Here is a 17,771-nt window from a genome sequence, read left to right as displayed (position 1 = left end):
GAGAGAGAGAGGAAACACAATGAAGAAGGGGTAGAGGGTGAGAGGACGAGAGGAGAGAAGCAGAGGAGAGGACTGTTTGCGACATCTATTGTGTCTCAGGCTGGAATGGGAAGCTGGTTTTGTTTTGCTCCGGGGCACAAAGAGTGTTGAGAAACAGGAAGCCAGGGGACCTGCCCATCCTCGCGAACAGCTGGTGCCCTGCGATAGCTGTTCCCCTTTTCCTGTTAGCTACACACAATGGTTCCCACCCTGATCCAGACCACCTGGAAACCAACCCAACTGACCAGTCGCTACGTATACGCTTTTATACAAGCTTTGAAATGACATCAGAAATCTATTGATAATACAGATTAAATGATACCGGAGGAGCCGCGGGCCCTTGAACTGCTGTTGTTGGGGTTCTCACAGTCTGCTGAAAGGTCCACTTCGATACATCTAAGCATAAGACACTATAACTCTAAAGAGGAACTATGCAGGATTTTTAGCTTAACTATGCTACATTTCTACCTTAATTAAACAGCTTTGGAGTAATTGTGATGGTTTAATAAATGACATGTAACTTGTTACTAGCCTCGTAAACCAGCCTCTCGCGGAAGTGCATTTCATTTCATTCCGAGGGAGAGTCTGGCCTCATCCCCATTCTAAGCGTTTGGACTGAAACCCTCAGAAGGCCGAGCCAATCAGCGTCGCCCGCTGTGATTGACACAGCACGTTGGCCAATCAGGGACCGACTGGTGCAACGCCCCGTCACTACACCAACTTGCTGATTGGCTGAATGGGGTTGTCTGTCAACGCTACTACCAAAGATATTAAACCGTCTTTGCTACTACTCCCGCCCAGCTCCCGCCCACCCCAAACGCTTAGAGGGGGGATGAGGCCAGACTCATTTTCAGAAATGAAATGCATTTCCGCGAGTGGCTGGTTTACGAGGCTAACTTGTTACAGGGAGAATGGAGGCTCGGCGTCCCAGTTCTCGTCTTGGTGGCACCGCGACAAAAACCCGTAACCCGTAATCTCTTGTTTATAAGACTACACAAATATACACATGGTAACATCGTATATAATATATAATATATGTAGGCTACCGCTCTATTGCAGTGTTTCCCATACATTCATTTATTCGTGGCGGCCCACCACAAATAAATTATGTCTGCCACGAATACATTTTTCTGCTTTTGGCTCAACCAATGCAATATTGTTCCGTTCATTCATCTCCGCATAGCACTCTTTCTCCGCAATTGCCATTCACACACACAGACGAGTGCACATGCATGACAGTAGTGCGCGGTAAAGGGTCTGAACGGCCCAAACGCCGATTGGTCCATCTCCCGCCACAGTCTCCGTGCAAACCTGTGGGAAACACTGTATTGATTGTTTTCTCGCCGGCTTTGTTGTAAACAAATGCACATGGCCAGGAGGAAGGTTAGCAACGCAGTGGAAAAGCTTGCATAGTTCCCTTTTAAAGCACCTTCAAGTTGTGCTGATGGATATATTGTATTTTCAATGTCATTTCGGTTTGAACACGTGTAATAAACACTGAGTGAAAAACAACGAAATATAGAAAACTGTTTCATTCACACACATGCCATGCGGTCACAGGGTTTTTGAGGTGCAGCGCTTGTGCAAAAATAAACAGGGAAAAGAAACTTCCACATTTTGGTGTCAGGCTGCAGCCTCTCCCCTCTAACACACACACACACACACACACAGCCAGAGCCAGAGCGCGGTGCAACAACTGCGGTCGTAGTGCTGAAATCACAACCTTTCAGAGTGAAAAAGCAATTAGCGTCCTTCATCACACACCTGTTCAACACGCGGTAGCAAAGCGTGTCGAACCTCTCTCTCATCCAACACAGTTTGTTTTACACAAGCACAGTGCGTTAATGTTAATAGTGAATCAAGTGTTATGAACAAGCTTAAAGGAAAGTTTCTGTACTGTATGTAGACTGCAGCTTCATTTGTCACAAGCCTTTGTAAACTTATAGACTGAAGTAGAAAAGGACAATGACCTTCATCTGTGTTCAGGTTCTCTCTGTATATGCACACTTTATTTATCATAAGTCATATTGTCACCACAATATTGCAACTTTATCGTGTAGGCCTAGCTCCAAGTGGGAAGCAAAAAAAAAAAAAAAAAACGGCACTACATTCATCTTCAAGTCTGTCTTTCAGCCTTGTTTCACACGTCAGAGTATAACTTCTTTGCATCTGTGGAGAAAGGCAGAATTCACAGGGTTTCTGCTGCACAATTGCTCTCTGTGCTTCTGTAATACAATGAACAGAGTCACAGATTGACCCGCACTAGTCAGCATGGTCTCCACACAGCACACTCCAGCACTGCGCACTACACAGCAGCAGTGCTGCTACACACCTGCTCCAACCAACATCTCCTCTAATTAGCAGATTCATGCTGAAATTAAATAAAAAAACACTGGTTCAGAAATGTGAAAATATTAATAAGGAAAAAGTGTGCTTTCCTTGAAAAAGTCATTAACACAAAAGGCAAGTAAAAATGGCAAAAGTGCAACACATTTGTTGAATAAAATGAGCACAACACTTCTTTTTTTTAACACTAAGCTCTTCTTCAAGAATGTGCACGACTTCTAACATGTACCCTTCAAAATAAAAGCATTTCCTTAATCCACCTGGCCGGCTTTAGACATTTAGTGTCAGTTTTGAGTTTGACACATTCGGACAGGAAACCCCAGTACAAAGAAACATTTCTACTTGTATTTGAAGACTTTGTTTATTTATTCATTTTTTGTGGGGCTAATTTAGTTGTGCTTCTGAACTATGAGAAGTACTGCAAAGAAAAGTTTTAGCCATTAGTCATGTATTGTTAAAAAAAAAGTCCAGAACACTTAATAGGACATTTTTTATGGTAAATTATGGGCCCTCCTGCCAGCGGCTAAACATCATAGCTCACTGCCTCACTGTCATGCCCATAATCCAAATAAGGAAAGGTCCTCTCGGATATTATTGCTATAGAAACTAGGTCGGGTTCACATCCTTTTCAGATAAATGTACAAGTGAGGAAACATAATAAACTGTTTTCCTAAATAACTCTTAGTATTTTACTTATTCCCACATTTAATTCTGCAAACAAACAAATAAGCTCTGCTGTCATTGTTCGTTTGTTTTTGTTTTTTAAATGATCTATGTTCTTTTAATTTCTCCTTGCTTTGTTGTTTTGTTTTCCACCCTTTGTTGTCTGCAGTTTGTTGAAAGCACTCAATAACCAAACGGACTTGGTTCAAGCGAAGTGATGGCACACAAGAAAAAGAGTAATGGCACACAATAGTATTTTTAAGCAGAGTAGTCTGTGTTGTTGTTAAAAATGAATAGCTGCTAATGTGCTTTACTTTCATGCCAGCAGGCTTTTTGTGCGAGTGGGCGTCAATTATTACAGATATTGGATATTGTTTTAGAGCGAAAAAAGGCAGCGATTCCCGACAGCCTCAGAAGAACCACGTTACGTCTTTAAAAAGAAAAAAAAAGGCCTATCTCTTTCTTCTCTGGTCAAACAGTGCAACAGAACCGCTGCTCACGTGTGCTGCTGTCTCAGATAAAATGTTCACTGTGCAAACACCCACGGATTCACACATATACAGTATGAAAAAATCATAAGGAGAACAACAGAAATCCAACTGGATTCACATCTATTTCAGCATCTATTATTGACTGGCATGATTGCAACCAGGCTGATCAGGAGAGAGGAGAATAACGGATTCAGAGCTTCACTCCCGCATCATCCATTCTTTGTCTCATGCGCCTTCTGAGTTCACTTTAATGGTGATTTCTCCTTCACTTTAACTGCATCGGTTTCTCTGTTATACGGCTAATTCAAGGCTAGAAAAGCTACATTATATCATGTTATAGCAGAGAGCCAGAGCCATATCTGCAGCAGCTAATATGTTTTCATTAAAGGATCAAAGAAAGTGACTCCTCCTGAATATTTATATCATAAAACGTTTCATATACTGGAGAAAAAAATAAGTGCATCTATCATCAAATTGTTGATAATAGATGCACTTGAAAATGTACATTTAGTACACTGCAAAAGCATGACATGTCATAATGATCTACAATTTTCTAATGTAATGAGCAGTAACCAGAAAAAAGTGCAACAGGAAAATATAAATGACAGGAACACGTCTGTCTCCCTTTGTTTTTACCAAAAACATTAATGGGGCCTGATAGGAGGTTGTCAGCTACATACAGACAAGGTGCTGCTGCCTCTTGTCATGGGAATCGAGTGACTGTTTCAAATAATTGTTGGTCCCTTAAAAATGACCCGCCTCAATCTGCCTGGCACAGAAAATCACCATGACAGTGTGCGAGATTGATTAATCATTTTGGGCCCAGGCTGAAATAAACATCCCCCCTCTTTTTTTTTTTTTAATTTATTTATTTTTTACTTTTTTGCTTGATGATGTGAAGTAGCCACCACCATGTTCACCTAACCCAACTCAAACTCAGACTGGCGGTGGCATACAATCTGATTGGTTGCACAAACCACACACAGTGAGAGGAGAAGGGGCCAGTTGCAGAGGCAACGATAACAGGCTTATCGCTGGGTGAGAAATAGACAGAAATAGTAAACAGCCTCCCTCTGTTCTGGCACTGACTAAACAATCAACTTGCCCACGTCAATGTCTTAATTTCCATCAGGCAGACGTTGCAGAAGAGAGACCGTGGACAAAAACAATGGAAAAGCACAAGCAACAATCGAAATTGATTGCTTTTAACAATAATTTAACGGGATTAAATTTGTACTTTTATATTTGTTTTGATGGCCAAGCTGGGTAAAAAATGCAAACAAAGACAAACTGCATCAGTGAAGACAAACAGTGGTCACAAGTAGAGCGTTGCAGCAGGAGTGGGCTCCTGCAGGTCCTGCATGCTGCAGCCAGCACAAACATTACAGGATGTTTCTCGCTGTTGTGCTGGTGGTTTGTGTCATCACTGGGGATCTTTAAATGACAGGTTCAACAACAGTCACATGGCCATAAGATCACGGAAACTTTTTTCGTATTCATGCATTCATTCTCTTCATACTGGAGATTGAAAATAAACCTTCCCACTGTGGATCCAATGTCAGTGATGGGGAGAGAAAAAAAAAACCCCATCATACTAGTTATGTGGAAATGTCCATGAGTTTCTCTAAAGCTAATACCGAAGCTTCAGGAGGAGACCGAGTGAGTCAAATCAAGTGAATATTTTTTCAAAGTTAGTTTTCTTAGTCTAAAATTCCCTCTATGTGCTCCCACACTTTTTCAGACTGAGTGAAGGGACTGTAACAAAAAGAGGATGTTTGGTTCTGTGCTCTCTCGTCCAGTTCACCCAGTAAAAATGAGGATGATTGTTTAATTTCCATGTCTTTCAACTGACTACCTACTGTATTTCTCAGAAAAGAAGGCAAGGCCACCTATTGAATTATTCTTATTATGTTATGTTTTTTTTTTATGTCACTGAGGAAAGTTTTGTGAATCAGTCTTTTTAAATTTTTCACAATTTTGAAAATGTGACAGCTGCTTTATACTTCTGGTTTATATTAACTTGTGTCCTGTGACTTCAGCCACACCCAGCATGTACTTTTATGCTGGACATAATATTATAAAACATTTATTTTTAAAAACATTCTTCCCTGTGCCTCAAAATATAAGACCAAATAAAGTTTCAGCTCCTATCTTGTGCTCTCACATTCAAATACATTTTCTTCCAACGTCAGTAACAGTAAATATACTTGGCTAATCGATTCTTGCTAAAACTAGTCTAATCCAAATCTGATCTGTAAATAGTAACAGTAATATTGCTGCTCGGATGTCAGATAGTGCTACATCTGTTGCTATTTAAAGCAACATAACAGATCAAGAAAAACATCGAGATGATTCATAATTTTTTAACGCCTGAAATTGAATCTATTTGCTTTTTCGTGTGATTTATATATACACCGGTATATACATTTAAGGGCATATATTAAGGCTTATTTTGAGAGATGTCTAAACAAGGCATATTACATAGCTGAGCAACCGTATTACCATTTCTTCATATTAAAAAATAAATAAATAAATGAAAATCCCATGTGTCTTCTTTTCCCTGTGGGATGGGGCGCACAGGTTTTTAGAAGAAAGCATTGCTGCAAGCGGGAGCATTCAGGGTCTCTGCAGGAGCAGACAGTGGTGGGATGGCGGAGCTGCAGGAGCAGGCGGTAATGGTCCGAAATCCTACCAAACACGTGGACCTCCAGGTCAAAACTTACTGACAGAGACAGACAAAGACTTTTTTGTGTGTAACCAAAGAATGAATGAGCACCTAAGACTGTCATACAGCCTCATCAAAACGTGTGTGTGTGCGTGTGTGTGCTCTGACTATCACAAAGCTGCTATTTACAATGGGGCCTGTCATTCATCACCACCTGGGCGCAAAGTTGCATAATACAGGGTTAGACCCACAAAACATAGATTCACTTAAAAGCAATTTACTTAAAAGCAAGTGCCAAGAGGAAGTCGGCACATTGTACAGCACAGATTGGCATCTCTAAACAATTCTTTACACTTTTATATCATTTCTAGCCACATAAATAAACGAAAGATACAATATTTTGCCACATTACTGTTGAGATTTACTGTAAATGCTCTTCCATAAGTGATATCAGAACTGATCCATCAGTTACCTGACTGACAGCTGACTGATTAATCATTTATCAAGTCCAAATGCAAAACCTTTATTGGTTCTTGCCTTTCAAATTTGAGGATTTGAGTAGCCTATTTCTCAGTTTTTGAATATTTGGGGCTTTTGCTTAAATCAAGTCAAATAAGCATTTTAAAGTTATCATGTTTGGCTCTGGGAACTTGTGCTGAGAATTTTCCACTATTTTCTCCCAATTAAAAAAAAAGAAAGAAAAACAATTAATGGAAAAATTATCAAAAAATATTCAACAATGAAAATACAGTAGTAGTGTCTGCCTTGGGCTAAAGCTTTTGTGAAGGACAAAAGAAGCTCTACTCTGTGTTGGATGATTTATATTCAGGTATTGCAGGGCACTTTCATGATTGTACCTGCTCATATATACATCTTCCCGATGCTTTCCCTTACAACTTATTGATCGTCTCCCTCCAACTTTCTGCGTTTTCTCTCCTCGTCACTCCCCCGACGCTCAATTCAGTCAAACAGAAGCTTGATTAGCACGCTGTCAGCTGGGAGGAATACCATAAAAAGTGCCACCAGCATAGTTTACAATAGATGGCAGTGTCGAACTATCCAGGAGGAGAATACACAGTAAAAAAAATGTTAAAGCTACATATTTTTTGGTCTATATCTATAATTTTTTTCATTTTTTATTTTCTGCTCTCCCTTCTCTCTTTCTCCCTCGGTCTCTCTTTGTGGCCAATCCAGCGCTGTGGTTCCTAGCCTCGGCTCGACTGTCAATCAGGAGCAGCCTACATCTCAGCGCTGCAGCTGAGCCAGGGCCGCATCATCCTGCCTGCCAATCACCGCTCTACACCTTCAAACCATCCTATCCATCTCTCTGTAAAGCAGCTTCGCACACCGCCTGCTCCCCCCATCCCACTCCCTCCCTCCCTCCCTCCCTCCTTCCCCCTCCTCCTTTCAAAACAACCCCCTCCACAGAAGCGCTGAGATACCCCTTTAACTCTCAGCCCAGCATCCACACACACATTCACTAAGACGTGCACACTCGCACACAAAACGCTGCTCGTCTCTCGAACGCAGAGACAACAACACACTCACGCAAGACGATACAGATACGGAGGCACAGATACACACGCACATGAACACACACATTCAGACAGGCAGTCCTACACTGCACCACTCCCATATACCTTCATTTGGGACTCCGCCTCCCCCCTTCTCTTCATCCCACCACCACATTCAATAATACAGCCCCCCCCCCCCCTCCGACGAGCCCTTCACAACCCGGCGTTGTCAATCTTTTATTCAACAGAAGGGAGTCAGATCACAGCACCAGACTTATCCTTCCCATCTCAGACCTCCATTCAGGTTCTTTCACACAGATACTGTAAGAAAACTCTGTCAGTAAACATCACTCTGATTATGTGACCGGGACATAATGTATTTAACACTACAGGCTGGATAGGCTGTAAACATCATAGAAACAGACAGGGGGTCTTGACTCAGACTGGCCATTAACACCATAATAAAATAATATACGAGGACACATTGGGTATCAATAACCTAATGATGACTGTAGGAATGGGCTTAAGCTGGAAATAAACTTTATTACATGGGTTTGCTGAAGACATGTTTATGATTGGCCAGTGAGGGCTGTGCAGTGTATCACATTTCTGAACAGCGGGGACTTGTAATCAAATAAATTAAAGCTGTTTTGTTTTCTTTCTTTCTATTTTTTCAAATTAATGAAATAAGATGGGAGTCATTTGTACTGATGAACAACTCTGTAGCACCACGCAGCAATGTTTTCATTTTACAGCACATTTACTGTACTGTAAAAGTCGTCTGACCGACTTTTTTCTCTCCAGCGGTGGTGAGCAGCTGTTTCCAGTATAAGCTGTGATAAACCCACTGTATCTGACCTGAGCTGCAGGTTTGCTACTTTTATTTCACAGGAGTCAGGAAACAGCCAAAAAATAGCTAAAAAGGAGATTTAACATTAGACTTAATTTTCCTTAGGTGTCCAGAAACATGACTCCAGAGTGTATAAGTACAATCTCTGCTTGCACATTTAGTTAAAACAACTTTATAAAGGCGCTAATACGACTGGGCTGTTTGTTAGCTTATCTCCATTTCTGCACCCTGGTGGCCAAAAAATTGATGTAAGCGGCTTTAATGACAGTCTGACAGAAAGAAAGAAAAAAAAAGACATACCCTTTTGTATTGCACTCACCGAACTGAGGGCAAAGATGACAAATTTTCCAGTGCTCAACCACTTTGAATTTGAATAAAAGAGCATAACATTTTTGCAAGCTAGATGGAGGTTTAATGGCGAGCTTAACATGTTTCCTTTGAGTCTGCTGCCGAGTAGTCAGATGCTAAATAGACTACATGTCTGTGGTTACAGTCACACAGTTTTATGTCTGCAACTTGCAAATTCCTTTTGTTTGGAATAAAACCATTTGAATCGATATGCTAAGTAAAGTGATTAATGCCTTTCAAAAGACGCTTTAATAAATGGGACTATGTATAATGAGCTGGTCATTACTGCAGAGTAAACCACTGATATGAAACAGCACAGTGCGACTTTTGTTAAATAAAAGACTGAAGCATAAATTAAGCTGCCAGTTCAAAGAGTTTCGCGTGCATCACTGGATTGAAATCTGCTCAAGAACTGTTTTTTTTACTGTAACTACTCTTCTTTCTGCCAATGAGACGAATGCTAAAACTGCTCATTATGACGTTGGTATATGCGGGAATGGCGTTAAGATATGGTGTAAACATCAACACACCTACAAGTGGACATAATGTGGTTATTGATTAAAAAAAATTGCTACTTTTAATTCACAGCAGTGAGCGAGTTCGTAGTTAGGCTTACTTCATTCCTTCACACGTATTAAAGCTGTTTCCCCTGTTTTCTTCCTCCTCATTATGTCTTCATGCTTGCTTAAAGATTATTAGCTGTGGTCATTTTATCGCTGCAATTATTGCGTGCTGCAATGCAAGAATAACTAGATGAATTGTAAATGTGTTGTGAATCACTTTCACAGTTTGCCCTGAACCAGCCCACTAAACATGCAGAGTTTTCCCTCTCTTGTTTGAACTACTTCTAAAATGAGCCTTGCTCTTTGATTGCATCATGGAGTGCAGCTTTCATCAGATGCCTCATAGATTGCAGTGCCAGACAAGGTACTGGGGCGAATGTTAAGGCCATGGCAATTGGGCGTATAATTAGACAGAGTTTCTGAAAATTCGGTGTAGAAAACAATAATTGGCCTGCACTGATGGAGAATTGTTTCTCACACATATATAGCGGTACACAAATATGCACCAAAACACTCGTGCTCCAAAGACGAAACACGATTCCAACAAGTGCACATTAAAGCAAAGCGAAGCAATATACCGTCATAGCAGTACGAGGCTTTAATAAGTTTTATTTCCAAAGATGCTATAAAAAAATATGACATGTTTGAGAATACAAATTCTCACAGCTCACATTTTAGTGCACTTCAGATCTTTGCAACAAACATGGCAAGACCAGAAATAAGGTAATGTGTCTGTGATAAGCTGCTTATGTCATCCTCTGACATGGTTATTGTTACTGATAAATGTAGATTACAATTAGACATAACAGACGATGTGGCAAAGTTTGTTTTTCATTAATGACACAGGCCGGGAAATTATTCAAACAGCAGCCACATGCTTCGCCTCTTCAGACTGTCAGATCTTGGCCATTTCACCGGGAAATAAACTGTCATCCTAGTTAGACACTACAAGTGTGGGATTAGTTGGTAAATTTTGGAGATTTACTGGACAGAGCAGCCAATGAAAAAGTAGTAGCTCATTATCATTTTGATCTGGTTGATTACTTGTTGATGAATCAAATAATTGTTCACCAAATTCTCATTCAGTAGTATGCATCACTGTTTGATTAGTGTCAGTTGTTTTCTGACAATAGTTCAATAATCATAACATTTAAAAGCTTCACTGACCAACCAAGTCATGTTAGTGTGAGAATATCTTTGAATAGCAAAACACCTACTGTAATAGGGATTAAAACTACTTTCTCCCTTAAATTTATTTTTCATTATAGATTAACTTGATCAGTTTGGTCTAACATGATAAAAGAAAAAAAATGGTGAAAATGCCGGTTATGATTTCCTCAAGCAAACGATTAAGTCTTCAGATAACTTGCTTTGCTCCTCAAGTGTCCAAAACCCGAAAGACATTCACATTACAAAGACATAAAACAAAAAAAGCAGCAAGTCGTCCCATTTTGAAAAGCCTCAGAGATCAAATTTTTTATATTTTTGATTGAGAAATTATTTCAAACATTAATCAATTATCAAAAATAAAAGAGTTGATGACTGATTTTCTGTCAGTCGACTACTTCTTCCACAGTTTCAGTTGTGGTAATAGCTTAGGACTGATCTCAGAATAACGATAGACAGAGAGAGGAGGAGAGAGCTCATAAATGTATTAGTGTTCATCCCTCAACAATTAAGACACAGGCATTTCCAATATGATATATTTCCTCTGAGAAGCCACAATGAACGCCAGCTGGAGACGAGTTACAACAAAATACCTTAACACAGGTCCCTGCAATTAAAGGGGGGAAAAAAAAGAAAAAGAAAAAAAAACAGATTAAGTAAATTGGCTTTTCTAATTTTTTCTTCCGCTGAAGGTTATAAAATTAGAGCACCTCAGAATGGAGGGAAATGATTGTTTCTTTGTAATTATCCTATAAGCTACCGAATGACTCAAAAGATATTATTCAGTTTCAACAAGGATTGGAGTTCTTACACTTATATCCTCGTATATTATACAGGAAAAGCCTCAGTTGAACAATATACATATCCACTGTTAATTCAATGTTAAACCTGAAATCATCCAAACTATAACCATATGCGTTCACATGCAACAGCTGCATTAGGAAGCAGGATTCGGTGCGTTTCATCCTGAAAGACACACAAACTAACTCTCCCTTCAGTTTCTACAGGTTGTGACAAATGTTTGATATGGTAGAGCTAAAATAAGATCCATAATAATAATAATAATCACAAGTCGCCACTCTATAGCCTTAGGATTCATATTTAAAATCCATACTGCTGAGAACTTGATGTGAAAACATTATTTTTTCCTACAGTATAATACTATACAGCATAAAGAGACTTTGTTTCCCTGCAAAATGCTCTGACCTTTTGTTTTGTTGTAACTCCACTGACACACATGCACGGTCCTTTTAACCAGTGGTAACTACTCTCCCCCTCCTTCACCCTCACATCTCCACTCGTCTGACCTGTGCACTGATATATATATATATATATATATATATATATATATATATATATATATATATATATATATATATACATATATACACATATACACATCCCGTATATAAGGAGCTCTCCTAAGTCTGGAAGCAAAAGATGACTTCAGAATAAGGCCACTGCTGGTCACATTTACATTTTATATTTTTATATTTTAGGCAGTTAGATGAGGCTCTCACACAGTGACTAACAATGAGCACAACAGCGGAGTAAGCTTAAATTTCTGGATGGCCAACAGTGAGAAAAAAACAAAACAAAGGATGCAAGAGTCCAAAGCCTCCTGATAACAGACAGCACAGAAACTCCTGTGCCACAAGAATGATTCAGTATAATAGAAAAGGTGAAGAAATATGCTCCGGGGACACGAGGTAGAGAGATTCTTGTTGTTTTCCCTCCCTGAAAAAAAAAGCTTTCACATATTCAAATGATGTCTAACACTGTCTAACACTATGAAGATACTTGCTGAGCCATATATTACTATATTTACATTTACATACATTATTCTTTATTCCACATTTACATTCCACAGTAACACTGAAAAATGTCCCTGGCAGTTGATATCTGTGCATAATCTTTATATATAATTATTTTACTGTACGTTTGCCCAGTCTATGTACAATCCACGTTAGATTTACTTCCAGTGGTTGTTTTAAAGCTGCTGTGAGCTGAAGTTTTCTTATTTTTCAATCTCTCCTCCTCATTAAGCACAAACATTATTTGGTGTTTCAGCAAACAATATCAAAATTCAAACAAAATGGGAAATATGAATAAGATTAAACCCATTAGTTGATATATAGACATTTTTACACATAGTATTCAAATCATTTTTATTCTAATTTGGTGTAGAAGCAAGTTGCTATTAAGTTATGCCTAGTATTGGCATTAAGCGTGAAACATCATTACTGTACAGTATCTGCAACAGGAAATTCTCCACAAAAAAAACTTAAAGTAGCTTTGGGGGAGACACTGAAGTATTGTTCACTTGTACTGTAACAACAGTACTGAGTGACAGCCTAAATAGTCAATTTGAACTTCCACATATCTTAATCAATACCTCTATTTGTGACATTCACATTTTAACATATATAATGCCTCCAATGAACCTACATAACTTTCATTAGGTGTCAGTCTTAGCTTTTGTTTCTGAGTCAAATCTGTTGCTGGGGACATATGAGGGTAGTGGATTTTTTTCCTGGATGTGTTTGTATTTGTGTGTGTGTGTGCGTATGTGTGTAACTTTGAGCACCTGAATGTGAATCGAGGAAGGCTTGCAACTGACGGTGAGTCATCATCGCCATGGTGTTAAGCCTCCCGTTCCCGGGGGAACGGGGTTACCGTCTCTACACCACTGGGGATTTTTATTTTTACATTTGAAAAGCAAACCGGGGCTCGGCTCACAACAATCCTCCACTCCCTCTCTCTTCTCTCTTCTCTCCCTCTCTCTCTCTCTCCCTTCCTCCTCCATGACTGAGCTGAATCACACACACATCTGCTCATTTCAGAGCACCTCCTCCTTATCTTTGTCTGTGTGATATTCAATATGTTTCAGATATCAAAACATGAACCTATGCAGATGAGATGAAGGGGACAACATTACAAACTCAATAACAGCCACTGCTCTGTCGTTGGCTGCTGACGACCTCATACTATAGCTGCAGTTTTGTGTTGAGTTCAAAGTGTAAACAATCAGGTGGGGAGAACATTTCTTGAACCTCAGACCTTCGAAACCTTTTCTAAAAAACCCGACACTTAGCAGGAGCCAAGAGGAATCTACTTGGGAATTTAATCTAAAGTAAAACATTCTTTCTCCGCGATACCCAATAGCTGAAACTGATCCCCCACATGGCCGACATGTAGTTTTGTTTTGGTGGTCTGTTGTGACTACACACATTAACCACAGGTGATCGGTGACTACAAGCATCAATTCTGATCTGTTGATTACATTTTTAATGGAAATCAGCCAATAATGATCGTTGGGTGATCAATTAGGGCATCCTTTGTGAAAAGAAAACACAATTTGCCTTATAGGACTAACAGAGAATCAGCTCAATGAGCATCCATACAGTACAACTGTATTGTTGTATAAAGTTGTGAAGTGGCTACTGGCTCTAAAAGCATTTTCCCATTAAATCATATTGACAACTTGGAAACATTAGTGTCTTCTGGATAATCTCAACATGTTGTAGGTTTTTTTTATCATGGACACAATCTGTGAACAAAACACTATACTTTCCAAATTCATCTGAAGTGACAAAGATTTTGAAGGCGAACCGATGAAAGTCACAAAATGTTTCTGTGCAGAATAAATCTGTAGCTTCAACTTGTTAGTTTTGTACAAGAATGAATGTAAAGCTTGGTTACCTAATGTTGTAACAGAAAGGCTCTCTGAGATTAGCAGCTGACTGCTTTCCTTGCGTTTTTAATATACTGTAAGTAACTTTGACACTTTAGAGACCGACCCTGATATTTTGTAAGACACCTGCACATTTTTTTCCTGATGTTTCAAAAAGGAAACATCCATGTCCATCTGAGCTTTGAAGTGCTAAAACTGTCAGTCACCTACATTAGCACTCAGCAGATACAGAGAATATGGAACATGAACACGAATATTACATCTACAGCTCTGGAAGCTTAAAAAATAAAAACACGTACTGTACGTACAAGAAAGACGCAGGTATGGCATCAGATTCTTCTGCATTATTCTTTGTAAAAAAAAAAGAAGAAAAAGTGCCACAACAGCAGCACACTGTCACCATCATCATCTTTTGCTAAAGCAGTGCTTTGTGCACAGATACACCCAATAACTTACCTATTTTCAGGAGTGTTGTTTACAATGATATCTTTATTTAGAAAGCACAGGCCACTGCAGGGGTCTGTGATGCAATTTTCATAAAGAGGTTACTAGCGGTTGCGTGTGATGTTGCACCAATACTCCACAATCACAAACGCAGAGAAAACTATTGTTGGAAGAGGGAGAGATACCAATTTTCTCACTGACACAGGCTCAGTAGAGTAAAATGCCGACATGTTTGACTCAACAGGACAAATATTAACTGGGAAAGTCTCAGTTTCTTACAAAGAAACTTGACACATTGATTCTAATTGATGTTAAAAGGGAATCTTGGATTTGTTTTTTGTTATCAATAAGCCAAATAAGTGGAAATAGCAGCTTGAAGTAAAGTGGAAAAAAAAGAAGAAAATGCCAAATAACTGACAAATAACTAAAAGCGAAGACTGAGGTATCTGAGAATCTCAGGGTGAAACATTATGTTATTGGTTTGTCCTTCACAGACACTGATAAACTAACTTTTGAGTGGGAAAGTCATAGAGCAAATAGTGGCTGGAAAAATTCCTGGCAGGTGCCATACTGTAGTTTCTGCTGGATACCCACAATATGAAGCAGTAACATACTGAGTGTCTTCCACAGAAGCAGCGAGGAGTGAGTAAGTGAACGAGGGGGCGATTAGAAGAAAATCTCTGCACACCTGGATGTGCAACAGGTGTGTTTGTGTAAAGAAAATGGGATAAATAAATGCAGAACAATCGCCTACAGACTCGGCTAAAGAGTTATTAGTTTGAACAAGACTAATGTGTTTAAAAGTAAATAAAGGGCCAGGAGACTTACTGTATCTCTTTGGTCCATCTTCGAGGCAGAAGGAGAGCGTTAGAGTGGCGTCCTCCTCAAAAAACTCTGTAGCAAAGGCGTCCCACCACAAACTGTCGCTTTCCTGTTAGACGACAAGCAGAACGAAGGGTCATTAACACACGGTACGCAGGAGCAGGGGCTTCCTCTTCACCAAACACTTCTATTTGTCTGTTTTTGTTAAGAACAGCCGGCTTCAGTTCACCGGCTTCTCTAAAATATGCACCGTGTGAAAGAAAGCATGTCACTTCAGTTACCCTCCAGGTCTCTGAAAGGACCATGGGTTGTTTCAGTTCGATATGAAACTCTTCATTTTCTTCTATTATTTAATAACCCAGTGAATTTCCTTCATCCAGGTTGTTGCTCTTCTGCTGCTCTTTTTCTTTTCTTTTTTCTTTTTTTTTTTACATAAATTTAATACCGTGATAAGACAAAGATATTGTGGCTATGCAGGCTTTTTGTATGAGACGAGATAAAAAACAGCATTGTTTTTTGTGATATATGAAGTCAGCAGTGCAGGGCAAGTATTCCCTTTATTGTAGATTGGTTTGTTTTGTTCCTTTTCATTAAAAATGAATTTCATGAGCTTTATTTAAATCGCAGTGTTTACATTTGAGTTTACAAAGTGCTTCAACAATCACAATCAAGTATGAACAGTGAAACAGCCCGATGCATTATATGTTTAAAACAAATTATAACAGTGCCATAAAAAGACATCAGAGACTGGGGGGATAAGAACAAAGGGCTAACAGCTACACAAATAAATAACGAGCATATGAAAATGAGTCTATAAATCAGGTTTTAAAAAGCGATCTCAGAGTGGATGCTGGCTGCTGGCCTAAAAGCTTCCAATACAGGTCGATTTTAAAGCCAAAGCCTGGTAACACCCTTTACTTTTCTTAAGCTTAGCTTTGGGAGAGCCCTGCCTGAGGCTCCTACAAGTCTGAAACACAAGCTGAGGTCCGACAGCTTTACAGTTCTCTGCTGCTGCAGGTCACGATACCTTTAGCTTGTACCCTTAACACAGCTATTGTTATCTTTATTATCTTTAATGTTATTTGCACTCGCAGTTAAAGTCACGTTTTTTCATTTGTTTTGTTTTTAGACTTATTTTCTTATATCAATAAGTCTAATATCTGTTCAATCAGCAATACAATACCAACAATAGGAATACTCACTATAACAGCGGATATAGCTGTATTATCAGCAATTGGATATGTAATGTAATAGTACAATCACATTAACAATAGCTGCAGCAGTTTAAGTTATAGCAATATTGGTACATTTATCAGATATAGTAGTGGGATAAATTCAGATTGTAACACTAGAACAATAGCCAAGGTAATGGTGGCAGTATGTATTTGTTGTAAAATGAGCAGTAGTACTAGCAGTAAAGGTCGTTACATTAGTAGTAGTAGTTTGAGTAGTAATAGCAGTAGTTTTAATAAAAGCAGGAGTATCAGTAGCAACTCTATGAGGAAACACATTCACATAGCTACACCTCTGTACCCTGAAATGATTCCTTTAACAGCCGTTCACCCTCCTCCCCCACCTCACTCGAACCCCTGATAATGTCGGGCTGCTCCCCCCTGCCCTCTCCCTGCCCTCCCCCCTCCACCTAACAATGTTCAACTGATGCTAATTTCCTCTGACACGTTATGACATACCACCACGTTTCAGTCTGCGCCGGGCTGAGGGATGGCAAGCACTTCCCAGATGTTGACAATTAGCGTTGTCACCATCAAGCAGTGTCAAAGCCCAATGAGCAGCGACTGGGGCGCCCCACAGGTCAACGTGTCTCCAACACAATGAGTGCGAAGCAAGGAGGAAAAGATGTGGTGGAGGACGAGGACCTGAACCCAGTCCTTCACCCGGCCGGCCAATCAATAGGTGATCATGAGTTAGAGAGGAGGTCTTTTGGCTGGCCACCAGTCAGCTGAACTGTGGGCTACACACTGAAGCCAGGCTTTCATTTAAAAAAAAAAAGTTCTGTTCTTTGTAATAAAACACTTTAGCAAGCTGAGGTTCAGCTGCTTGAGGAAAGATCAACTGAGGTTGAATATTTCAGATCGCATTTTTAAATTTTCATCCAAATCTAATCTTTTTTGATTCCCAAAACTAAAAGATTCAGATTTTACACC

At 39.5% G+C, this 17,771-nt stretch overlaps 1 protein-coding gene across 2 annotated transcripts in view; it reads right to left on the bottom strand.

Annotated features, from left to right (window-relative positions):
• ldb2a (LIM domain binding 2a) overlaps positions 1–17,771 on the bottom strand; it is a 95,148-nt gene that overhangs the window by 55,774 nt on the left and 21,603 nt on the right. For both annotated transcript variants that reach the window (XM_083980508.1, XM_083980509.1), the window contains exon 2: positions 15,613–15,715. In XM_083980508.1, coding sequence (XP_083836634.1) covers positions 15,613–15,715 — 103 coding nt within the window. The remainder of the gene's footprint in view (positions 1–15,612; positions 15,716–17,771) is intronic.

This window comes from Trachurus trachurus (assembly GCF_905171665.1).
Source record: "Trachurus trachurus genome assembly, chromosome: 10".
Classification (NCBI taxonomy): Eukaryota; Metazoa; Chordata; class Actinopteri; order Carangiformes; family Carangidae; genus Trachurus; species Trachurus trachurus.
The sequence above is the reverse complement of the archived record's forward strand: the minus strand, read 5'-3'. Positions and strand labels throughout refer to the sequence as shown.